General features: G+C 40.5%; 1 protein-coding gene across 7 annotated transcripts in view; it reads left to right on the forward strand.

Moving 5' to 3' along the window:
* Window positions 1-25,220, forward strand: part of DNM3 (dynamin 3) — a 539,814-nt gene extending 514,594 nt beyond the window's left edge. For 4 of the 7 annotated variants that reach the window (XM_078077964.1, XM_078077966.1, XM_078077967.1 and 1 more), the window contains one exon: window positions 20,308-25,220. In XM_078077964.1, the coding sequence (XP_077934090.1) occupies window positions 20,308-20,377 (70 nt within the window). In that variant the 3' untranslated portion in view covers window positions 20,378-25,220. Of the gene's footprint in view, window positions 1-4,058; window positions 4,412-20,307 lie in introns of those variants that run through there. The other 3 variants (XM_078077968.1, XM_078077971.1, XM_078077970.1) reach the window with 2 other exon arrangements.
* Window positions 25,221-25,236: the final 16 nt, after the last annotated feature.

The raw sequence follows: 25,236 nt of genomic DNA on the forward strand, positions 1-25,236 counted from the left end.
ATATGAGATGGAACATCGCACATTTGAATAATACATTTTGGCACATGGAAGCAGATTTTTCAGGCTTACTTGTGAAACAAAATAGTGAATAAATGAAACGTGAAACATGTACATAGTTGAAGCTATATTCTCACCTTTGTACGTTTACAGCCAAATATGTACAATGTGTATAACTACAGATTTTAAAAAAAGAAGGAGTTGGGAGGCTTTTTCCTCAACATCAGAAATTTTAACAGGAAAGGAAATTAGCTCATACAGAAATTTAATTTTTTAAAAATATTGAGTTCAGGCGATTAAAATATTTGTCTGCTTGACGAAGAAAAACCTTGCTATGCGCGTACCATGAAAGAGGGGTGACTTCCTCCCCCCACGAAGCCTGAGTCACCTCACTCTCTGATTACAGGGCTTACATTGATTTTGATCCTTGGGCTGTTGGGTGTAATGAAGAGAAGGGGCATCTTAAACTTGTAAACAAAGGGGGGCCGAGCAGGACTAGCAGGGGCTGTAGACTCAGAAGGCCTGGTTTGCGACAGACCTTGCACAGCTCATTGAACTCTGAGCTAGAGGTTCCCCATCTATGAAATAAGAACAGTTTCAGCAAGGCTGTTGCCCCAATCGTATGTAATGAGCCTGATAAATTGTAAAGCACTGTGGCTGTCAGGGTGATCCTCACTTGGGTCCTAATCAGAAAGGATACATGTACTCTCAAACCTATATTTTCTCCCTGTAAAACTAAGGTTCACCTTTACAATTTATTTGGAACTGAGCTACATTTCTGGTAATAATAGTGAAAGCAATAGCTAATATTGATTGTGCTCTCAGTGTATGCTAGGCACTGTCCTAAGTGCTTTGCAGGTACATTTGTGTTTACTGCTCACAACAGCCCGAAAGGAGAGGTGATTATCCATTTTACAGATGAGGCATAGAGGTTCAAACAGCTCGCCCACGGCTGCTCAACCAGACCCTAACGGAGCTGGGCTTCAATCCCAAGCAGTCTGACTCCAGAGCCCAGTCTTCCAATCACAATACCAGGGTTTCTCGACCTTGGCACTCTACTGCCATGTTTATCGTGGGGGGCTGGCCCTTGCATTTTAGTATGTTTCGCAGCATCCAGGCCTCGACCCACTGGATGTCAGTCGTACTGCCCCAGTTGTGACATCGCTAGTGTGTTTGGGGAGGTGGGGCATGGGGTGTAAAATCTCCCTCCCCTTGAGAACCACTGCACTACAGTATTGCAGAGATTTTCCCTTCCACGTGAAAAATAAATAAATAAATAAATGTCAGTGTTGAGCCTCACCCACTACACGCAAGATTAAATGATTGTTTTAGGAAATCTCAGACTGACTGGGAATGTATCTGCCATTGTGCCAGGAAGGTATGGAGGCCACTGGGGGAGGGCAGGAGAGGGGGCGGGCAGGAGTCCCATACAGGAGCCTCGAAGTGGGCTATTTTGTCTGTTTAGCTACAAGAAGAAACGAGAGCAACCTGGTGGTGCCTTTCCTCAGGAATGAACATGCATGTCTTTGTTTGCTCGCTTGGCTGCTTTACCTCTTGGTTTCAGATAAGCTGGCTTGCCAATACCCTTCAGAGATACCGTTGAATGCTAAATTGATTTGTTAAGCGGGATGGAGTCGCCCTTGGTATTTCCAAGCTCGCTCACAGAAGGTAGCGGGCAGGAATCAGGAATCAGTAGCTCACGCTAGAGAAGGGGAACTGCCAGGTTTAATGCATCTGTGTTGGGGAATTTATAGGACACCAGTTATGTTATTCAAAATTTCTAGAATATTCTCCACTTGGAGCCAGACCTAACACCCTGGCCTTGAAAAGAGTCTCAAATGTAAAACAGAAATGAGACTTCAGAGTAAAAGAGGAAAGTTGGTTTTTGTGCTGAGCCTTCAAGTTTCAGCGCCAGTTCAGCGCAATGGGAGGGAAACCCCTCTGGGGGGTGGGGTGGGGGGGGTCACCTGAGAGAGACCAAGAGAGAAGCTGTCAGGATCCTTATGCCTATTAAAGTTTAGCTTAAGATGAAGAATTCTGACCACATAAAGTCTGTTTTTAATAAAAGCCAGAGCAGGAATCCTACCAAATGCAAGCCAGAAATGGGGTTTAAGATTTCAAAAAAAAAAAAAAAAAAAAAGAAAGAAAGAGAAAAAGAAAGACAAAGATGGAAAAAGAAAGAAAAAAGTTGAGGGAAGCTCTTGTTGAAACTTCACCTTGTTCTGTTTATTTGTATATTCTCTTTTCCCTCTGTGATTTGCCTCCATTTTCTCTATTAAAAACTAAAAAAAAAAAAAACGTTGAAATGCCATTATCCATCATCTCCAGGAAAGCAACCCATAGCTTTCCGAGAAGGAAGTTTGATTTTTTTTTTTTCTAGCTCTTTACTTTCTTAAGGACCCTTTCTCCTCTTTTATCTGAAACCAGAAACTCCTAACGTGACAAGACAGTACAAGCCGTGTCCCACCGACTCCCTGTTGGGCTTTAATATTACAAAGGCAGTAACTGAACTTTCAGAGGCAAAATATTCTGCCATTCGGCATGTGCCTGTACATAATTTTCTTCCGGATAATTTGCGACTTCATTAGCAAGTTAGGATTTTGACGTTTAAGAACTTGTATGCCTTTATTTTAACCCTATTCAAATGTAATGAAAGCACTTGCAATTGGACAGAAACCATGAGCGTTCTGGGTTTTTTAAATTTATTTATTTAATTATTATTATTCTATCTTTCCATTCCAATGTAAAGGAAGAGGAAGGAGAGGGGCGGGTGGAGTCATTTTTGGCCCAGCTTTTCTCAGCTGCTCAAGCTGTTCTGGTTTCTGCGCATGGAGCCTTTCAGTGAGAGAGCTGGAAATCCTGCAAACTACATGCCTGTTCTAATTAGTTCCACCTGATCTAAGGGAGCATCTCTATCCCAGAGAGACTCACCAGTAGGGATGCTTCTGCCATTAGTAAGTTGAGTGTATGCAAATCTGATTTGTGGAACATTTTCTATTGCCAGAATCTTTGGCTTGCCCCCTGCCCTCCCACTCCACTCAACTTCTCTGAAGGGGCTAAAACCCAGTTTGAAAATCCCAGCCAGTTGTGTTCCTGTTCAGCAAGGTGATCTTAAGCAGACATGATCACCTCTTTGGGGGCCCTGTTCTTCTTACTTGAAGATCCTAATCTTCATCAAATATTAACTTTAGGGCTGATGTAGCTATTTTCGGTTATGGCTTCTTAAAATTAGTTAATTGGGAATCACAGCCTTTGACATTAACAGAACAAATTAACTGAATCAGAGTGTGTTTTTCCTGGCAACAGCTGATTCTGGCATTATTTGACTCATTTGTCTTCTCCCCTTTCCTTGGACTAAGCTATTTTGCAACGGTCAAAAGGGGATAAGGGTGGGAGGAAGGGTCTCTATCCAAGGAAAAGCAAACTTCATTTACCTCATCACTCAGTCCTCTATTTAAAAAAAAATATTGAAAAACTGAAGTACTTTTTTTAACCAGCCTTGTCACCAAGTCTGATGGTGTCTTTTAAAAATGACAAAACTGAATCATAGGCGAGGATTTGGCTTTCACTCCAGCCATCCACATGACAGAGACACAAGATGGAAACCAAGAAATGCTCCATTATCGCCTCTCTGGTGAGCCCCATAGCAAAGCTGACATCCCTCACTGCGTGGACAGCCCTGGAGCATCATCGAGATTATCACAGGGTTTCCCACTTACACCCATTCCGTGGCATATTCATTTTCCCCGACGTTACATGGCACTCTTTGAGAGTCTCATCACAGTCCCACATTCTCAGTCATTTACTGCTGAACCAACCATGGCAAAAGATACAGAAATCTCTCTACATAAAGAGATAATTGGTGCACTCGTGGGCTCTTTAAGAAGGTAAAAGCCATTTGGTTCTCTTTACAATGGAATCTTGTTTTAGATGTTTGACCTTGATACACTGCTGTGTTATATCTCTTTTACATATTTTATATGTTGATCTAGTTGACAGTTAACACAGAATCCCTTTCACTGAGGGATAAGGTCTCCTTGTTTTGTTTTGTTTTTTTTCAGCCAGTCCCCCAAATTTTGAGTAAAGACAAACCCACGATTCTTAAAAGTGTGTCTTTGCATCCCTCACATGAAGGTTTGGTGCCATGAAGGATGAAGCTGCTGAGTCTTGAAGTCATGGGTTCAGGGTACACGGACAATTAAGCGACTTTTGTGACTAGCCTGTGTGTCTGATTCTCCCGAAATCATGTCCTGGAAACATCCTGACTTACTCCCTCCTCAAGAGCCCTCTAAACGTGTGACTTCCTTTAGCAACTGAGTGTCATTTGGACATATGATGAACTCGTCTTGTGATTTCTGATTTCAGCCATGAGTTTATTTTCCTCACTGCCTTTCCTCTTTAAAAAACAAATAAATTTATGATTAGGTATTCTGATTTTTCAGGGAAACAGTTTTTATTTTTAGCAACTGGATTTAAAAGTCAAGCAAAGATTTTTTTTTTTAAGTCTAAATGCCAAGAATGGAAGGTGGTGTTTTTCTGATTCTTAGCATTTAAGGCATTTCGTGAGGCTGCTGTGTTATAACATTTGTTACTGAAATCCCAAATGTAATTAATAATTTGCTGCAGGTTCAACATGAGTTGAAAATATGATGCTTCATATATTTCAATGAAAATAGAAATTTGGCCAGAAACTGTTCACTAAAGAAAATATTCAATTTAATTTAAGCCCCTCGGTTAAACATCCCATCAAAATCATTTGAATTCCACAATGATTCTGGTTGTAACATAATATTTCGTTGAGGTGAATCGATGGTTAATGACAAGGTTTTTCATTCTTCAGTCTTGGTTTCAATCCGGTTTAAGTGAAGGTAAAATTAGTCTGGTGGTTTCCTTCTTGGGTCTAGCGAACCTGAGTCTACTTTACACAAACATCTTCATCCTGCCACAGTACGGAATGACTGGCAGTCTGTTTAGGGGAGGCCCAGGAACAGAACTGCAAGTGTTCTGAAAGTCAGAATTTGGGACTTTTGCAGATGCGTCAAGGTAGACTTCAGATTGCCTTTCTGTTTACGGCGTGTCCCTTATCTTCCCTTTCCAAATACCCGAGGCTGTAGGAGGATAGAAGAGAAAGGAAAATAAGAAAGGATCTACAGGAGATAAAGTACAAGCAACATAAATGCTGACAGGTGGCAGGCAGCAGTAAATACAATATGCCACTGTTAGCCCAGTGGTAACTGGCGGTGAGTTAACCAAATACAATTGCTTCCACATCCCATGACAAATAATAGCAAATAGCTCTGTCATTGTTCTCTCTGGGGTTCTAAATTGCTAAGCTTGGGCCATTGCAGGGAAAGCCTTTCTGAATTTCAGGATACCCAGCCCTGCCCTGGGTCTCACCTGATTGATGGAGGAAGACAGCCAAGACGGGCGTCTGGCACGGGAGTCACTGACCAGTGAAAAATGCACAGTAAATGATTATTCTTCTTCCTGTGGCCAGTCAGCAGCAAACTGTCACCAGTTGGAATCTGCTGAATGTTCCTATATACAAGTTGATGTCAGCTCGAAAAGGAAAAGCAAAGAGAATCGAATCCCGCCCAGTGTAAGCAGACAGAGAGACGCAAGCTAGTCCTTCTCTTTCCTCACTGCCCCCCTTTGTCTCCTTCGCTGTAAGAAAAGAAGGATTTTACAGGGAAAACCTTCACAGGCAGGCAGTCACGGTTAGAGGGCATGTTTTTCAGTGACTTCAGAGATTCATAGCACAACATGATTCGTGGCTCTTTCACCTCTAAATTCTATCCAAGCAGCATGCTCGGAGAAGGAGCTGCTGGGCGCTTCTTCTTTCCCTCTGACTTAGCAGCTACTGTGAAAGAGTAGAAGTGAAATTTAGCTTACTGGAGTTGCTTCGGCCGATAAACAGCCAGGAAATTAAACATGAAATTGTAAGTGCTGCATCTTTCACTCAGAACGTGCCCTAAACACTTACCTCCAGCAATATGAGAAAGGAGAGGAGGATTTAGCTGAGGGCTGGATGGCTTTTGTCTGCTTCTCATAACTTTATTGCTGCCTGAACATAGAATTTTTAAATGCCCAACATTGAAATCCTGTAGCTTGCTTGAGCCAACATATTGTAACCATTGTCTGGGGGAACCTCTGAATCTAAACACATATTTACACCCTTTAGTTGCCAAATGAAATCCGTCTGGCTTACTTAATGCTTTTGCCAAAAGAATATTACACTTCTGGTCTGGCCAGTATTTTTAAGTGTGGGGGAAGGGGGGTGGCGTTGGAAGGGCATTGGGTTTGAGAGAATCTGCAGGTGTATTGACGCCACATTACCTGTATTTAGATGAAAGCTTAGGTCAATGGCGACTCTGATCAAAACTAGAAGAATTCCTACCTAGGGCAAAGTCTGAAACCACAAGGTACTCAGGCAGCCTCATCCTGGCGTGGTACTTTCTTTTCCTTCCAGGCATCAGAGCCACATGATAGGCAAAACCACAAATAGCAAGTGCTCTAATTTCTGGAATTATTTTTGTAACGATTCCCATAAACACTAGGACATGTCCATTCCTGTGTCCCAGCCAAAATTATCAGCTCATATGAACTGTAGAAAGAACACTTAACATCCGAGGATCAGAAAAAAATGGTCAGTCAAAATGGCAGATAGCAAAATTCTCCTTCACTCATCGTCAGCGGCAAGGCTGGGCCTTCTTGACTTCAGTTGCTCAGACACAAGGAGAGTTCCATATCTTCATAGGGTCGACATTTCCCCCCACTGGGATTAGTTTAAATGCGGTGTAAATACTGGGAACCCAGGAAATGTGCAAGTTAATATAAAATTTAGAAATAAGCTCCATTCCATCCCCGCCTTTCTTGTGGAAGGGCTGAGGAGCCAACGGAAAGGGAGAAAGACATGAAGGCCTGGATAAGCACAAACTAGATACACCGCCACACGAGAGACCCCAAGCTTCTGTGGCAGTTTCGAGAACCAAGAGGAAGTGAGAAGTGTGAGGAGAAGGTCTCGGGTGGTTTTGAATATGATCTGGGAAATGATTTTATTTTACAATCAAATATACCAGTCGCTGCCACCATGTAAATATTACCTGTTTTTGGTTTCAGATTTCCATGAGGCAGCATTTTCTACATTTATCTTGGTCAGTGTATATCCCATTGATCTAGAATGAGACCTCTTAGGAGGGCAGATGAGAAAGGCTTTCAAAGGTGTTTTGCAGCCCAGAAAGTCTAAAATGAAATTATTTCACTGGGGAGTGGATATTTATGTACGATATATTCTGTACCGTGTATTTTTTTAAGTTTATATTAGGATTGTTCTCGAAGCCAGTTTTAAGAGTGAATGAAATTTTTCCCTCAAATAAATCTACCCTTAGCATCACACTCAAGGGACTTTGCCAGAAAGTCTATACGCTGCTCCACATTTAGACCACCATTCACGGAGGAAAAGCTATAAAACCTGAGGAAGACGTCTACTTATTTTTAAAACAACTAGAATTTTTTTTTGCTTCTTGGTAGTGTTGGAAAATATTTTAATAACTAAAATAATAATACTTCTTGTGAGGCAAATTCTACCTTAATTATTGCCTCTTGGGGTGGAAAATTAAGGAAACATTAGTAAAAGTGTTAACTAGATAAACCACTGCGGTAATTTCCCTCCACATATCTGGGTCTAAAGTCAAAATAAAATCCAGGCTACACATATTATTTGAAAGAAAGCAAACTTGTCGTTTTAGCTTGACAACAGTAGTATTGAAGCATTCAGGACTGAAATTAATGGGCCACAGAAATCCCTGTGACTCGTCATCAGACTTTAACTTACTTAAATGCCCTATAGTTCAATTTAAGAGTCTGTGGTGAGGGATGTTGATATGATTGTTCGATTTGTTTTAATATTTCAAACACTCTAAATTACCCCATCACCATCTTACTACTTGAAAACTAAGTATATTGAAAACTCGTTTTAAAGCACAGTATCTTTGAATAAACATGTTGAAATGGTGTTTTTCCCTGTGCTTAAAACTTTGGTGTATGATTGACTACATCTTGTAAATTTCCTTCTTTTATACTATCCTCGTCTCCTCCACCCCAGGACCTCTTCTCCATATGTAGCTATTCGACATATATTGTGCATCCCCAGCCCTCTAGGTGATGGCACAACACTATGGGGTATTCATGCCAATAGCCAGTGTTACTGTGTTCTTCCAAAGTCCCCTTCCCTGTTGAGCAAGAAGAAAATATTCTCGAGGGTCACAGGGAGTCTTTACAACTTACAAATACTTTCATAATCTCCATAGACTGTTCAGCTTTCAGTTAAAATGTTGTGATTTTTGACCATTAAAGTTTACTTTTCTATTTTTTTTCCCTGTGGATTTCATGCTACCTCTTTTTTTTGTCTTTATAATCAAGAGTATTTCATTTTTTATTTGTAAATGATATGCTATTATTTTATATGAATAAAATTTTTTTATTATGTTATGTTAATCACCATACATTACATCATTAGTTTTTGATGTAGTGTTCCATGATTCATTGTTTGCGTATAACACCCAGTGCTCCGTGCAGTACGTGCCCTCTTTAATACCCATCACCAGGCATTAAATGTGCATTTTGAGAGGTAAAAAAGGTAAAAATACGTAGCCAGAATAATGAAGGTAGCAGTGTTTCCAGTTCAGAGAGCAATATTAAATCGGAAAAGCAAGGTTTGAGAACATTTCCCTTTGCTGCATTCTCAGTGCGCTCTTGCTTTGGGCCCCAGTCCTGAGTCCCCTGGTCTCTCAGATGGGCCCTCCATCCAATTATACAGGACGGTCTTCCTTTAGTTACTTATGTTGGACACCTGCCTTCTCGCTGTGTTTGGCAGGCCAGCAGGATGAGGGAATAATCAGAAGAAAATGTTCCGGTTCTTTGGCCTCATCCACGTTCAACGTTATCCAAAACAGTCTTCTGTGAGTGAGAACAGGGTGGCTTTGAGATCCCTTGGTCTAACATTCTGTAGGAGTGTGGAGGAACAAAACTTTTTTGATCCCTCCGAAGATAATGGAAGTATAAATTATCCCTGCCTTTGCCTGCCCTTTCAGTGATGTTTACAGAGAGACGTATGCAGAGATGGGAGCCTTTCACTGGTCAGCATTTTGGCGTGACTTTGTCCTAGGCAAGCCGCCTTCTCAAGCACAGCCCCCACGGTCATTACGGCAGAGTTTTCCTAAAAGCGTATCTTGTGAACTATTTCTCCAGGATGATGGCCGTTTTTGTAAGACAGATGCCTAAAAGACATATGGTTTTCATAGATTTTTCCGTCTAGACTAGCTTTATTTAGTGATTTTTGGTCTGAATTGGTCTAGTTAAAGTTTCTGTAGAAGCTTGTATAAAAATTTAAAATGTGGGCATACCATTAAGGTGTAAAACAAAAAGTTTGACTTCTTATTGGCAATAGATTAAAAGGGATTGGTAGAAAGTTTCCTTCAGGTTAAGTAATTCTGACCATCCTGTATGCCCACTCGTCCGTCCCACTCCCACAACACTGTCCAAAATGGAAAGGCTTACCCCCCAAATCCTATAACTGTTAAATTCATATATTTCTCACTGTTTTCCTGAGTAAATTCTTGTGTTCCAGTTGATGTGTGTGTGTGTGTGTGTGTGTGTTAGAAAGCTGTAATTCTTTCTGCAGACTCTTTACATGGCCCAGGGGACATATGATTGCTTGCCCTTTTAGCACCAATTTTTACAAACCCAGCATTTCCCTCATTTTAAAAAAGCGCCCATCAAGCCACTGAGTGAAGGCGATGGAACATTTGGGAGTGTTTCTAGTACCGTCCACCACTGATAAAAATTCCATTTTTAAATGCTGTGTTTGAGGGAGTGTCAGAGTCTCGTGTAGAAACAGTAGGACACTTTGAGAGGAAAAGACTGACTTGTAGACTTGCCGAGAAATCGGCCTTTTGCTCCCTCTTTTGTAAGAACAGACAGACACCACAGATCCAAGCCCAGGTTCGCTGCATCAGAACAAGGAGACTCGTGCAAGGGGGGCGATGGTGGCCCTTCAGCCCCTGCCAGTATCATCCCCCGGCTGCGTGCGGAGCATTTAATGGGACTTAGTCACATGTTTGTTCACTGACATGGCAGCTTGTAGGGCACAACCGCCTCTCTGTTTGCCTCTGTTTGCTTTCAACGGTTTTGTTTTTAAAATTTGAGCTCTAAGGCAGGTTAGAGCTCCTCCTGCTGGATTTTTTCTTTTTTAATCACTGGGATTGTAATTAGTAAACGGTAACTCTTTGTCTCCATTTTTGCCACTTGGACGGATAGAAGTAAGTGACCAGAAAAATGTCACGTGGTACATTTAAAAACGGGCCTTTGAATTCACCAGGTATCACGATCAGGTGATGTGAAACATCGGTGCCGCATAAATCTTCTCTACGTCTTCAAATTCCTCGTGCTCTGTTTTTTGTTGTTGTTACTAAAATAAAAGGAATTGGAAAGTTAACTTTTCCATCAGTATTTCTAGTTCCATATTTGCCCTGTATGAGATGAAGCCCCACGTCAGATACTCATGCTTGCAAGGTTCCTGCTGTCTATCAGAGAGGGACGAAAAGTCTTTTCTGTCTTTCCAAACCAGAAATGAATGTTACAGTTCTATATAGAGATTCAAAGTGTCGCCTTTTTCTTCCCCGTCCTTGCTTCTTTTTCCTCTTCTCACTGACTTGAGATGACAGAGGAATGTGCATCTCAGAAGTGGACGTTTGCCTCTCCCAGTAGCTGGTTCTTAGCACCTCCTTCCCAACCTCTCCTCCTTCCTCCAAATGGCGGCGTTGGCCAGCCCCTTCCCCTGGTGCCTGGGGTGGGAATGAGGGGAAGGGCAGGGAGAAGAGGACAGAAGAAGATGAAGAGGGTTAGAAATAGTTGTGCCCCAGCAACATCAATGGGACTAGGTTTCTACATCATGTAAGTTCTTGGAGATCTCTTTGGGGATTTCTCAAAAGAGAGAGGGAGAGAGAGCAGAGAGGGAGGAAGGGAGAAAAGAGAGAGAGAGAAAGGGAGAGAAATGGGGGAAAAAATCGTCGGAAGGGACACTGCCTAACTTCATTCAGTAGCCATGTGCACTTAAAGCTCTTTTCAAGCCACATCCTTTCTCTCTATACAATTTTCTCACCACTGTATTCCTCTTACCTTCTGCTGCTTTGCGTATCTTTTCGTCTTTCCCTCCACCCACCCAGCTTATCTGTTGTCAGTGATACAGTACAGAGGCTACCACATTTTAAAAAATCTCAAAAGCAGTGCTTTTTAGGAATCCTATTTTAGTATAACCCCAAACCCTGTAAGTTATCTGTTTTATGAATTAGGACTCAGAGCAAAACACATAATTTTGACATGTGTGATAAAGAACCAGACAACACTTGGTTTCTCAAACGGACAGTACTTTTTCTAGCTTTCTTTCCTTCACACATACTAGTTCCTGTTTCTGGACTGCCAGTCCCCTCAACTTCCCTTGTTTTCTGGAAGTCCTTCTAACCCACCAAGTCCTCCTAACCCTTCCTGTCCCAGGCTAAGACTCCAGGGGCCCCTGAAGCTGAATACCACGTCTCCCACTGTCGGCACAGTGTACTTGTCTCTCTCCCCATCTCCAGGAGAAACTCCTGGGCAGTGATCACGTCTCTGTACATCTGACTCAATCCAGCACATAGCACATAAACAGGGCTCCTGAAGGAATGAAAGAATACAAAATGAGTTGATGCGCAGCGCTTAATCAAAACTTATTTTGGAATTAGCCCAATACTTAGTGTACTTGAAGAAACAATTTAAACGCAAACACTTTCTCTCTTGTTCTAGTCTCCTGAGAAGCTTGCCTGGCTGAATGCTATTATAAAATTCTTTTTTACACATCACAAACTGAGCAGAGTTAATATGGACAAATCATCCTGCAGGCTGCCTTTTTGCCGCAGCCACGGAAGTGGGTGTATCTGTACCATCCCCCTGAATGAATCCAAGCCAGATATTTAAGATTATGTAAAGAAAATGTGGCAAAGGAGGTTATATTACCATTTTGCTCAGAGACTAATTTATACAGGATATTAGATGTTTGTATCATCGAATAACAGGTATGGACTATTTTTCCCCTTATGTTCTTACTTCAGATTCTGTCAATTGATTCATACTTTCCCAATGACATATGTTACAAAATCATGGGTTCGTTTTCACAGGGGAAAGAAATGCTGGCTCTAAATGTAGCACGAATCATATTAGAGAATTCTTTAGAGCCTTTTAAGTGGACTCCAAGTCATATGTTCTTTCCAACATCTACTGTAAACTATTCTTGGACAGTATTGGCTCATTTTGTTACTAAAGCTGAAAAGGCCAAAAATATGCTGGAGAGCAGCCTATAGTATTTTAAATAATAAATTACAAACTATTATCTTCCATGTGGACAATATCCTGACCGCTGTAGCATTTTTTAAAACTTAGCCTCTTAGCTTGTAGATATGTAAAATCTGTCGTATTAATAAATGCTCAAAATAAGAAGCAAAGCACAAGCACAACCGTGTTTAAAATGCTGTGTCTGATTATCTGATAGCGCAGACATTTGCAAGAGAAAGTCCTGGATCAGAGTGAGTTGCCCTTCCATTTCACCTGGAGGTGTGCTCCTGATTTGTCCTCAGGCGTCTGCATTCTTGCACACTGAGCCACCGGATGGGGGGACACTGCCCATCCACTGCCCTTCCACTGTGGAAGACTATAAACAGGCTGAGGAATAATCTGGGTTCATAGGAAGTTTATAATGTCATTCAGATGATGAACTATACATACATGCCTTAAACTTGAAAAATGAGACGAGGATTAAGTAATTCAAGAGGATCGTGGAGAAACAAGGCATTACAGTTCCCGAGGGGGACGTTCGCTGGGCAACCCCCCAGCCCAGCTTAGTGATGCCACCAGAATCATTCTCGCCCAGGGCTGCTTTAAAAACGTGTCCAGCACAGCCCACTGCGCAGATGCTCTTTATGATTTTAGAAAACTCCGAAGCAGTTTTTTGTTTTGTTGTAGTTTTTTGTTCTTTGTTTTAGTTTGTTCTGTTTTCTAAGAAATTTGCCAGCTGTAGCCTTACTTCTTGTGGTTCAGTACACAAAACCCTTCATTTAAAAAAAATTTTTTTTTTTACCTATTTCATCAATAAGATAAACAAGTTGGGCAAGTTGCTATCAGATCCTTGTGGCTTCTAGAAACCTGGGATATATAACTCTCCCATCATCCTAAATGTAATTACATGTAATATATAGTGATATGTAAATTAAATTTTCGAGACAGATGTATTTTAAAACCTCAATTATATTTACTAAGTAGAACGTGTGGTATAAGAGAAACCTATTGAATATCCTTTTTTATGCAAATACTACCCTGGTAGGCAGATATCATTCCTCTAGATGTGTTCAACTTTATCTTTTTTGAGGGTTTTCTTTTCTTTTTTGTTGGGGGGAGCGGTTCACCTAGCTAATTAGGTTGGACTTCAGTCACACCCTCTCCAAAGATGAGAACTTGGAATGCATGTGTATAGATGCTTCCTTTCTATACTTACTGCCATCTTCATGAGCAAATACAAGCTTCCCTGAGCAAGTAGTTATTTTTCTGGTGATGATTAACAAGAACACTACTGTAGTATCGTATCTTGGTCTTTACCAAATAAACCTAAAACTGATCTGACCCATACTTAAGTCTAATTCCCAAATGCATCAAAGTATTTCTACAACCATTTCTTCCTTCTTCTTGAGATTTTTTTCCCAGTACTTTCTCTTTTTGCTTGCACTATATCTGGCAAATGAATTGAACTGCTAATAAAGCAAGATGAAAATCACTTATTATGCCTTAGAACAATGGTTTTCAAAGCATGGTCCCAGGACCCGCAGCATCAGCAGCATCTGGGAACTTGCTAGAAATGTCTCACCCTATTAGAAACTCTGTGTGGTGCCTGGCAATCTGAGTTTTAACAAGCCCACCAGGGAATTCTGATGCATGGTCCAATTTGGGAACCGTTGCCCCAGAATGTGTGAATGTAACTGTCCAATAGAAAGAATCCTGGACTGGGAGGCACGAAATCTTGGTGTCAACAGAGAAAAGGAAGGAGACTGCGCTACACAGACCCAGTCTGGCTCACACATTTACCAGTCTCATAATTCCCGCTTCCTGACAAGAAGTGAGGGCAGGGGCAGAAAGAGCAACCATTTCAACAGTGTTATGCTACCTGGCAGCAAGAAACCAGAGGAATGGCAGTTTTCACCACCTCCCCACATGCTGATGCACCCCGCAAGCAATTGACCCCAAAGAATTCTCTATATATTCTCTCTCTCTCATATATATATATATTCTCAACCCCTAAGATTGGCCTCACACCATGAACACTCAGAACCAACTAACCCAAAGCAGAGCAGATGAAATTTTAGTTCTTCTGTTCTTCGAAGACAATCGAAAGAGACAGTAAGACAAATAATGCATTCCTCTCTCTTATCAGCAAAGCCCAGTCCTCCCCTTCAATGCCACCCACCCTGTGTGAGCATTGGACTTTCTTGAAAAAATTGTCATTGTCCAAAAGACTGTAAAATGCTCATCCCTGCAGCTACGAAAGCAACTACAAGTATTACATCTCTCCTTTGATTTGGAAGCAGAAACATGGCTCTTCTATCATAACCATAAACCGCCCACACACAGCATAGTGTTTCAATAAACACTAAGTGATGCAAGATGCTCCATTTCAATGTAATGGGTTCCTTAATGAAGCCCATCACTAAACAAAGCAACTGAGGAAAATTTGGTACAAAACAAATAACTTTGCCCAAAACAAACTGTCTTATGAGGTGAATGTCTTTGGAAACTCTTTGAATGGTTAGGAACTAGACCAATGAAATGAACTCTAACAGTAAACCTTAAATGTATTTCTGGTGTTGAAGTTGGCAAACAGCATTGCTTATTAAGAAAATCACACTGAACAACTTAATGCTCTTCCTGAATTGCTTTCTAGTAGAGTTTTATTGTTTTAGAAATGAAATGATGCTTATTTTTTCCAGAAGGGTGGGGAGAGGGGATCGTTCAGGATTTTTAATTACTGAGTACATATATGGGTTACTTTAACCTGAAACTGGGCATATTTTAAAGATGTCATAATTATTTTGAGAGGACAATGATAGCAATTTTGTCTTTCATTTGTTCCTTCATTCATTCACCATGCAGGTTGTGGTGCCTGCCTATTTATTTTTTTTAGAGAGAGAGAGTGTGAGAGCAAGTGGGGGGGGAGCAGAGGGAGAGGGACAGAGAGAATCTTAAGCAGACTCCATGCCCAGCATGGCACCAACCTGGGGCTTGATATCATGACCCTGAGATCATGACCTGGGCCAAAATCAAGAATCATTCACTTAACTGACTGAGCCACCCAGCCGCCCCTGCTAAGGGACACTTTTAAAGAGCTCCTAATGGATAGATTTTCCCAATTTCTTTATTTTTTTTTTAAGATTTCTTTATTTATTTTAGAGAGACAGAGTGCTCACATGCTTGAGCAGGGGGAGAGGCAGAGGGAGAGAAACAGACTCCCCGCTGAGCAGGAAATCAAGAGTTGGAGGCTTAACCGACTGAGCCACCCAGGCACCCCTCTCCCAATTCTTTATTTAAAGCATGCCAGGGCGCCTGGGTGGCTCAGTCGTTAAGCGTCTGCCTTTGGCTCAGGTCGTGATCCCAGAGCCCCACATCGAGCTCCCTGCTCCGCGGGGAAGCCTGCTTCTCCCTCTCCTACTCCCCCTGCTTGTGTTCCCTCTCTCACTATGTCTCTCTCTGTCAAATAAATAAATAAAATCTTTAAAAAATAAAATAAAATAAAATAAAAAGCATGCCATGAGGGACACCTGCATGGGTCAGTAGGTTGAGCATCCAACTCTTGATTTTGGCTCAGGTCATGAGATCCAGCCCCTCATCCGGCTCCCCGTTCAGCCGGGAGTCTGCTTAAGATTGTCTCCCTCCCTCAGGGCGCCTGGGTCGCTCAATTAGTTAAGCGTCTGCCTTCGGCTCAGGTCATGATCCCAGGGCCCTGGGATTGAGCCCCGCATTGGGCTCCCTGCTCAGTGGAAAGCCTGCTTCTCCCTCTCCCACTCCCCCTGCTTGTGTTCCCTCTCTCGCTGTCTCTCTCTCTGTCAAATAAATAAATAAATAAAATCTTAAAAAAAAAAAAAAGATTCTTTCCCTCCCTCTCTCTCTCTACCCCTCCCCCAGCTAGTGTGCTCCCAATTTCCCTCTCTCTCTTTCTCTTTCTCTTTCTCTCTCTCTCTCTCTCTCAAAAAAAAAAAAAGCATGCTGTGAGCCCAGGATCATGCTAGTTTTGAGAGATGGTGGTGAACAAGACAGACAAAAGTCCTAGCACAGAGTAGAAAGTTGCATTCCCATAGTCTCCTGCCTTGCTTTCTTTCTGCACTTGCGCATTACCATTGTCCTTTTCTAGTTCCATCAGCATGGTCCAAAACTGGGGAGAAGGTTAATGAGAAGCAACTGTGTCATCGGAACATTTAAATCTCTCCATTCTCTCCATTGAGCTCCTCCCTTCCATCCTCATCACTTGGTTTCTGGTTTCTTATAACCTCATTATATAACCATTCTCTTATGTCTTCAAGTTTAATATGTTGCAGTTAAAATCATATTTGCTCCTGCTTTGACCACATTGTATTTTCAAGCTTCCTAGAATATATTCTTAGAGTCTGAATTACAAAATTTTGCCATTTTTTCCAGTTAAAATGGGATACAGTAGTAAAAACCACTTGCATACTTGTTTGTCCCATTCATCTTCCACTCTGAATAGATTGAGTTTTTAAAAATCATGCAGCATAATGCAGTCCACATAGTAGATGCTCAATAAATTATGTATGCCGTGCGTAACTAGAAGGTGTATTATAGATCATCTAGTCTGAATCTCCAGTGCTTATGATGGGGAACCCGAGTCTTTGAGAACCTCAGATGGTGAGTGACTGTTCTAACTGGCAGTAGGAGGCATCCACATCTTTGACTTTTGATCTAGTACTCTTTCTGTGTAAACTCACTGCCTCAATAATAGCCTCTGATAAATACCTCAAATATATTCCTGGTCCCATTGGATCTATTCCCTTTGATCTGGCCTGTATTCTAACCTGGCCAAGCATCTCTGTTTAGGCACTTTTCAGTCACTCATTTGTCCATTATTTAATAAATACTTATTCACTGCCTTCTAATCACATTATACTAAATGCTAAATATAATAAATACAGAATATGTGGTTTCTGCTCTTTAGGAATCTATCGGGGGACATAGGCAATAATCTAGTAAATAAATACATAAACAGGGTTAAGTGCTATGAAATACACAAATATCATGAAGTGTTTGGGGGCGGGGTGGTTGGAAACTATAGGATGGTCAGGAAGGACTGAAGAATGACATTTAAGCCAAGAACAAAAGGATCAGCAGAGAACTTGTTTGTATTCCTTTCTCTAGTGGCTACAATCCTTGGTCTAAGCTATCATGTATGCATGAAACAATTTCCAACCCACCATGCCATGTTGTATCCTGCCTTTCACTGAATTTGTAGTTTAAGATCCACTTAAAAAAAAAAAAATCCAACCCAATATTAAATCTTCTGGTAGAGTTTCCTTCCTTCGAGTTCAAATTCTGGCCTGCTTCTCCCCCCCGACCCATAACTGCTTAGTTGCTAAGAATACAGTTCTGTGGGTTATGTGACTATCAAACTCACTGAGGACAGGGGGCCTGTTATTTAATATTTACTTCAAACATCTATTAAAAAATTGAGCAAATATGTTATAGGTAACATTTCCAAGGATCAAAATCTTACATGTCACTGTAGCTTTTTTTTTTTCTGCAACAGCAATGATTTCCTAACAAATACCTTTATGTAATGTAAAGATCAGTGAATATCATAAGCATTTATAAGTTGCTTCTTACTTCTAGGAATAACTTTAATTTATTCAGTTGTCAGTGTTCAGTTGTTCAGTGGCTGAATGATAAGCACACACTGCAAGAATAGGAAGATGAGTAAGACACAGCCCATTTCTCATCAGTGGAGATAAACATATACACCTAAGTAGGATTCAGTGTGATGGTTGTAATAGAAGTATGTTGAGATGCTTTTGAAGCAGCTGTATCAAGATAGGGGGAAGGGAAGACTTCACGGACATGAGTCTTGAAGGATGGATAGCACTTATCTAGCAGATGAACAAAACAGCACTGAGAACCTAATTGCATATAACATCACGCTAAGGGCAGCATGAGACAAGTTAAGTGGGTGTGACCTCTGGCCTCTAGAAACGTCACAACAAAGGAGAAGAAGATGCAGCTTCAAGATTCAGGACATAAGGGCGCCTGGGTGGCTCAGTTGTTAAGTGTCTGCCTTCAGCTCAGGTCATGATCCCAGGGTCCTGGGATCGAGTCCCACATCGGGCTCCCTGCTCGGCAGGAAGCCTGCTTCTCCCTCTACCACTCCCCCTGCTTGTGTTCCTGCTCTCACTGTCTCTCTCTCTGTCAAATAAATAAAATCTTTAAAAAAAAAAAAAAAAGATTCAAGACATAAGCTAAATAAATATGGCCATTTTATTTTACTAATTTTTTAAAGATTTTATTTATTTTAGAGAGAGAAAGAGAGAGCACAAGCAGGGGGGAAGGGCAGAGGGAGAGGGAGAAGCAGGCTCCCCGCTGAGCAGGGAGCCCGACCTGGGGCTCGATCCCAGGACCCCAGGATCCTTTCGGAGCTGAAGGCAGACGCTTAACTGACTGCGCCACCCAGGTGCCCCAAATATGGCCATTTTAAATGAAAATGAGCAGTATGCTAGTGGAAAGGCAGTGCTTTTGCATGGTCACAAGTAAAGAGGAATGAAGAGAGGATTTTTCACAGCAGAGACTAGCTAAAACATTTCGGATGGCCACAGTAGTCAGTAGCCTTTCTGCAAAAGGAGGACTTATTTGTTTACTCATATTAAACAACTAGTATTGATGGTTTAGTTTGGTCACTGCGCCTCTAAATTATGTCTAGTTAGACTTTAAGACTTTGAGTGCCCACCTAATAGCGAGCCTAGCATAAGAGGTTAAATTGGAATGCACCTCCCCAAGGAAACCTTTCCTCTAAAGCCTCTTGGACATTTTTCAGCGGCAGGGGCCAAAGGAACTCTGCTAGTGTCTGTGAGTTTGTGCCTAAGTGGCCAGGATTTGTACCATTAATCAACAAGACCTCTTTCTCATTGATTTTTCCTTTTTATAGCTTTGTGATTTTTTAACATTTCATAACTGTTTTCCTTAATTTTTCTATCTTCACTTCTTCATACCTGAGAAGGGACATTTGATTTAATCCTGTTACTGTTTCCAATACAGAAAAAAATTCCACGACATGACTATACTTCCAAAAGGGATCATTCTGAAATAGTCAAAGGGAGAGTTTTATCAAAAAGAAAGTTTACGATTTGTAGAATTTTTGAATTTTGTTGGTTATAAAAATTACTCCCCAAGAAACTACATATGAAATCAGGTACACACACACACACAAAGTTCCTAATACTTTTAGGAAATAAATGTAGGGGTTCAGGACATAAAGAGCATTACTTGGTGGTGTTGAGATTCTCATGTACAGTAATATTTCATTATCTGGAGTTTGTGTATTCGGCCACCTCAGCTCTCAGAAATATGACCAACCAGAAAGCGAGCAGCCCTCCTCCTGAGCCTGCTTACACTTACCGTAGAGGACTCTAAAATCCAGATTCTCTGGTTTTCTAGTGCCCTGCAAATTAGAAGTAAAATGTAGAACAAATTGGAGAAAGCTACTGCTGAAGGCAATGAGAAGTGATAATATTCTGACAGTAAGAAAAAAAGAGGAAGAATATTATATAAGGGGAAATAAACATTCAAAGACCATCATTCTCTGAGGCCTAATAGACCTAATAAGTGCCTGGGGCAGGCATACATAACACATTTCACTCTATGTAACCGTTCTCTGGTGGCTGAGAAATGTGCAGTACATTTCAGATGGCTTTTAAATGATTTGATTTTTTGTTTGTTTGTTTAGTATTGGGAGGGCAGCTTCTGTTTTGAGAAAGATTTGCATATGACAAAATACTTCGTTTTTGTCTCAAAATGCCGGATGCCTGAAAGGTGACAGTGTTAAAATCATTACAGATGGCAGCCACTGCTGCTAGCCTGTCTGTGCATGGGCATGTGTGTGCTGGCTCTTTCCCAGTGTCTTTGGGACGACCTTCTGCTAGAGATTCTACTTGTTTCTTTACCTTTCTCTTTCTCTCTTTCTAGCCGGAGACCACCCCCATCACCAACTCGTCCCACTATAATCCGTCCACTAGAATCCTCCCTGTTAGACTAAATGAAGTGTCTGGCATGGCAATTAATTACTAATGAATTATGCGAAAGCAACATATTTGATCAGTAAATCATGAGTAGTCGCATGTGTGGACATCAGTAGGCAAGTAACCAGTTTTACTAATGCATTCATCACTCCTCTTCGTCGCTCATGGTGTATCAAACCTTTGGAGTTTGACTCTTGAAAACTGCTGACCCTTCGAGGCTTTCTTTATATGTTGTACTGACCAAGGGTAGGTTTGTATAGCAGCCCTATATTTTGGAGACCGTTTGCCTACCCTGGCATATGTTTGAAATTGCTTTGGACAAGTTCCCAGGTTACCCACCAGGTAGCCCATTAAGTATAATTCTTAAGAGCTGTGAGATGGTGGGCTTAGACCTAAGCCATACGTGTATTTATTTTCCCACATTCTGTTTTGGCTGACAAAAATTATGTTGTCTATTATTAACATTTCCTCCTACTCTAGAATTACCTATTTAGGTCCTCTATCCTTCCTCTTTATTTCATAGGACTGCTAGGAAGTGATTTTTTTTTAAATTAGGATTCCTTAAGAATAAAACTTTTCCAGAAGCACAAGGTAGTTTGCAAAGGAAAAGTTAATGTATTGCTTGCTCTACAGAGCTTCTCCTCATCCCAATGTGTTTTGCTTCATGCTAGAAGCATATTCAACAGCGAATCAAAGCTTAATTTTCTGGTAGTCAGTCAGGAGATTTGGCTAGTTAGTTTCAGAGTTCAAGGAAGAAGCAAAATATCACATCTCTAGAAGTGTCTGGAAATACGTAATTTCTTTATTCACATATATATTCACCTCCTTCTAGGTTACAGTGAAGGCTGACATGGAAAATATTTAATGTTTCAAACTGATCCAGTCTTAGAGCATGGCTAACTACACTTTGACACTAACTCCAGTTTATTTATTTATTTGGTTGGAGCAAGACTTTTTCTCTCTTTCCAAGCTAATTTGTAATTCCCTCGGGTAAGAATTCATCCTACCTTTAAAACCAGTTTAACATAACTTTCCATCCATTCTAGGCTTTCTTAATACATCTTGAGCCTTACTCTGGGATAACCGTTTTTAAAGGGGGCCCCGGAATGAAAATAAAAGTCGTTTCGTAAGAGATGCCATGGTTTAAGAGCAGGAGCTCACACGTTTACAGCTGTGCAACTTCACAACCTCTGCACAGGTCCTTCCAAAAAATGGAATTAAGACATTGAGATCTAAAGCAACTTGGCAAATGCTAACATTGCAAAAATTTACAAAATCGGTTTAGCCTGGGGGTTAATAGTTCAGTCCTGAGGCTGAGTTGTAGACGACGTAGGACCAGATGATTAGCATGTAGGAAACAGCCAGAAGCCAAGTGGAATTTTGTCTGCTAACTGTTCCCAGACAGCAAGTCCTCACTGAATAGTGGCGTCCCATGACACCATTTCATATTCCACAGAAGTAAATCAGGTTTCACCAACTGAAATGTCTCCCTTTGAAAGCAGCAAACATGATTTGTATGTTAACTTAACTTTAATTTCCTGTGTACTTTATACCCAAAGCAGACACCCATAAAGTATGAAGTAAAAACTTTCAACCATTATTAAAAAGAGAACTTGCCAAGTTGAATGGCATTGTTTTGAAGTTACTCTGCAGCTAGCTCACTTATAATAGGCAACAATCAGAGACTACAAGATTTACAAAAAGAACATTTCAACTTTTAAGTTACAAGTGATCGTATAAAGAACACCACCCTAAATCACCACCCTAAATCTTCTCACAACTTTTTTTTCCCCCTCATTTGAAAAAAAACCTTAACTCTTTGTGAATGGAACAGATGTGCAAGATACATAATGTGTGTTTAAAATAGTGCTGCAGCTAAATGGAAATGTGTTACGTAAATGTCCATAGTAAAACAAAATTATCTACAGAGATCTTCTCATAAAATTCCCTCTTTTTAGGATTCCCTTTGCTTCTTCCTTTGAATTCTCTAAAATAGGCAGCTAACGGATTATATACTTCAGGGTTTGGCTTTGTGCTAAATGTGGTTTTGCATTTTGCTGTATTTCAAAAATTTCCTTCTGTTAAAGGAAAATATTGTGGATAACCACTGGTGTGTTCTTAGATCAGCACAAGTCATGTCAAAGAAAATTGGAGATGTTTTTCCAACTTTCTTTCCACTGATCTTATGTAGTCATAAACAATGGCATTTGTCGTCTTTGGCTTTTGCTCTTGGATTATAATCCTACAGTTTCACTGTGCCAGTTGTCTCTGTTGGTAGGCACATTTTTGTTCTCTTACTTCTTCTCAGTTATTTCTAACAGAACCCAGCCTCCCCTGGAATTCCAGAAGTCATGTTGGAGAATACTTTCAGTTTGCTGCAGTACTATGATTAGCATTAATACCATTTCCCAAAGGGTTTGCATCCTGCTGAAAGGAGCTCTCAAGGTGAATGAAGTCGGAAGCTCTAAGATGTGTGTGAAGTGTGTTGTTCGCACCAGGCCTTAAGGTGGGAATGTAGCTTCATGAGCTTTCTAAGAGTTTCCCATACCACCTCTCATCTTTTGTGTAGCTTCCTCCTAACTGATTGCTCTGATGTTGTCTACACAATAGATGTCTAGCAAAACAAAATAAAACATATGGTATTTTTAGGATTTGGAAAAATTAACTGTATATGTTTGTTTGTTTCTTGTCACATGCTAAATCTTGCATGCTTATTGACTAATTGGAATAACTGTTTACTCAATTGTGGACAGATTATTGAAATAGTGTTGATTTAGAACAGATATATTGCATTTCCAGAAGTCACCTACCAAGATCACTCTTCTGAATGTTGCGTTTAGCTGTCTTTTATAACACAGAAGAGCAGTAGGGTCTGTTTATTAGCACATTGCCTACTTGTTCAGATACAGATTCGTTCTGTTCCAAAACATTATAATTAAACCAGTTCCTGTGATATAACTGTAAGCCTTCTAAACTTAGAATTTAAACGTAGTCATATAGATTAATTTTATGACTTTTTAGTATAGACTGTAGCCATAATTCTCAAATATGAAATGGGACCTAATACCAGTATGTGATCAATGTTGACGTTTTCTGTGTACAAACATATTTTCAGTGCATGTGTCTCTGTGTATACGGTATATACATGGTAAATTCATTTCTGTAAGTGCCCGTGTTCTGTTCCCCTTTGGGTAGGTAGGTTTAAAAGCCCTTGTTAAAACACCACAAGCATGAGTGTGATTGTATGTGCATTGTGTATATACGCTATGTATGGGTGTAAATATTTATGTATACATGTGCTTTGTGTGTGTGGGTATGAATATATTTTTTAAACTGTGTTAATTCAAGAGCTCACTCTGGAGGGTGTGCTATAATACACGGTAACGGTGGCTCATAGAACAGTGATAACATACATGAGGTCTACAAAATTTTTTCCAGGACAGGCACAACGCTCAGAATTACCGTGACAACACAATAGAGTAACATCCACAGACATTTGTACCTAAGTCCACAGCACTGCTATCTAAGAAGAAATGACCTTTGCCAAATAGAGTGTAAGATCTGGAAACCCACTTTTAAGAACTCTGATTGGAATTATAAATGATTCTTGGATTGCTGAGTTGAATCTTAAAAAGCTTAAATTGGTCTACATAGTCATTTTTTTCTCCATAGTAAATGTCAAAAAAATAAAGTGGAGGGATACAGCAATATAATACAAAGAGTGGACTTTTCTGAGTAAATTTGCTAAAAATGCAGGGAAGAAGTTACTTAATACCTCAGAGGTAGGTCATCCATCCCTTGTTTCAGGTAAACATTTCTCATTTGGTAAACAAGATAAGTATTTGAAATTGACAGTAATCTCCTTAACATTGAGGATAAAACCTAAATAGTAGGTCTCTGACCTGAGGAATCCAGTCAAAGGAGAGAAGGTGTGAGACTCAAGCTGAGTTTTAGATCTGGTTCACCAAAAGGACTGCTAGCTGTGAGCTCAGAGTTTAAAGTGAATAAAGCTAGATGACTGTAGAGAAACAATGACTAGTTCACTAGATCACTCACTCCTTTCTTAAAAGTTCCAATGTGTCTCCTAGATACTCTTAAGTCATCCTGTCTCGTTGGTATGCTTAAAATCGTGTGGTGTTCTGTATTGTGAACCTTGCAGGATATTTTGAAGCATGTGTAGTATATGCATTGCTAGTTGTATATATGTGTAAGAATGCGTATATGTGTGAGAGCGAGAGAGAGGAAACTCAAGGAAGAGTCTCCTGTTTGTCTTAAGACCTGTTCATACTGGTATACTGGTGGGACTTCTCACCTCTCTGGTCTGGGGTTTCACACATGGCTCAGCTCGAGGCATTCGTTTCTTCTAAATTTTTACCCTTTGAATTCCTTAAACTTTGCTCATTGTGTAATGTTTTCGAAAAATGTGAGAAAAATTACTCTGTCAACCTCTTGCACTGTCTGTTACCAGTTTGATTAAAAAACAATGATTCCTCCAGAAATTTCACCACGACTTGATTCATGTTTAATTTCATGTGTGCAGCCTTTGTGTTGCTCGCTCGTCTGTTTCTTTTTTCTCCCTTTTCTGAATCAAATTCCCCTTTTGCTTTTTTATGAAGCAGTGTGTAGAAGCAAAAATCTTACCTTCTCTGTTGATTCTTTAATTAATTTGAGCCAGAATACTTTCCACTGTCTCCTTGACACTTTCAGGATTTCTTAATGCTGATACATGGATGGACTCTGTGAATGGAATTTTTGAAGCAAGTTCCTCAAACCTGTATCATTCTTGAAGGTCACATGTACCTATTGTGAAAATGTGAAGCTGTATTTCTGAACCTGAAATAAATGCTAACATTTGAAGGACTTCCCCCTTCCTCGT

Source organism: Halichoerus grypus, chromosome 7 (genome assembly GCF_964656455.1).
Source record: "Halichoerus grypus chromosome 7, mHalGry1.hap1.1, whole genome shotgun sequence".
Taxonomy (NCBI): Eukaryota; Metazoa; Chordata; class Mammalia; order Carnivora; family Phocidae; genus Halichoerus; species Halichoerus grypus.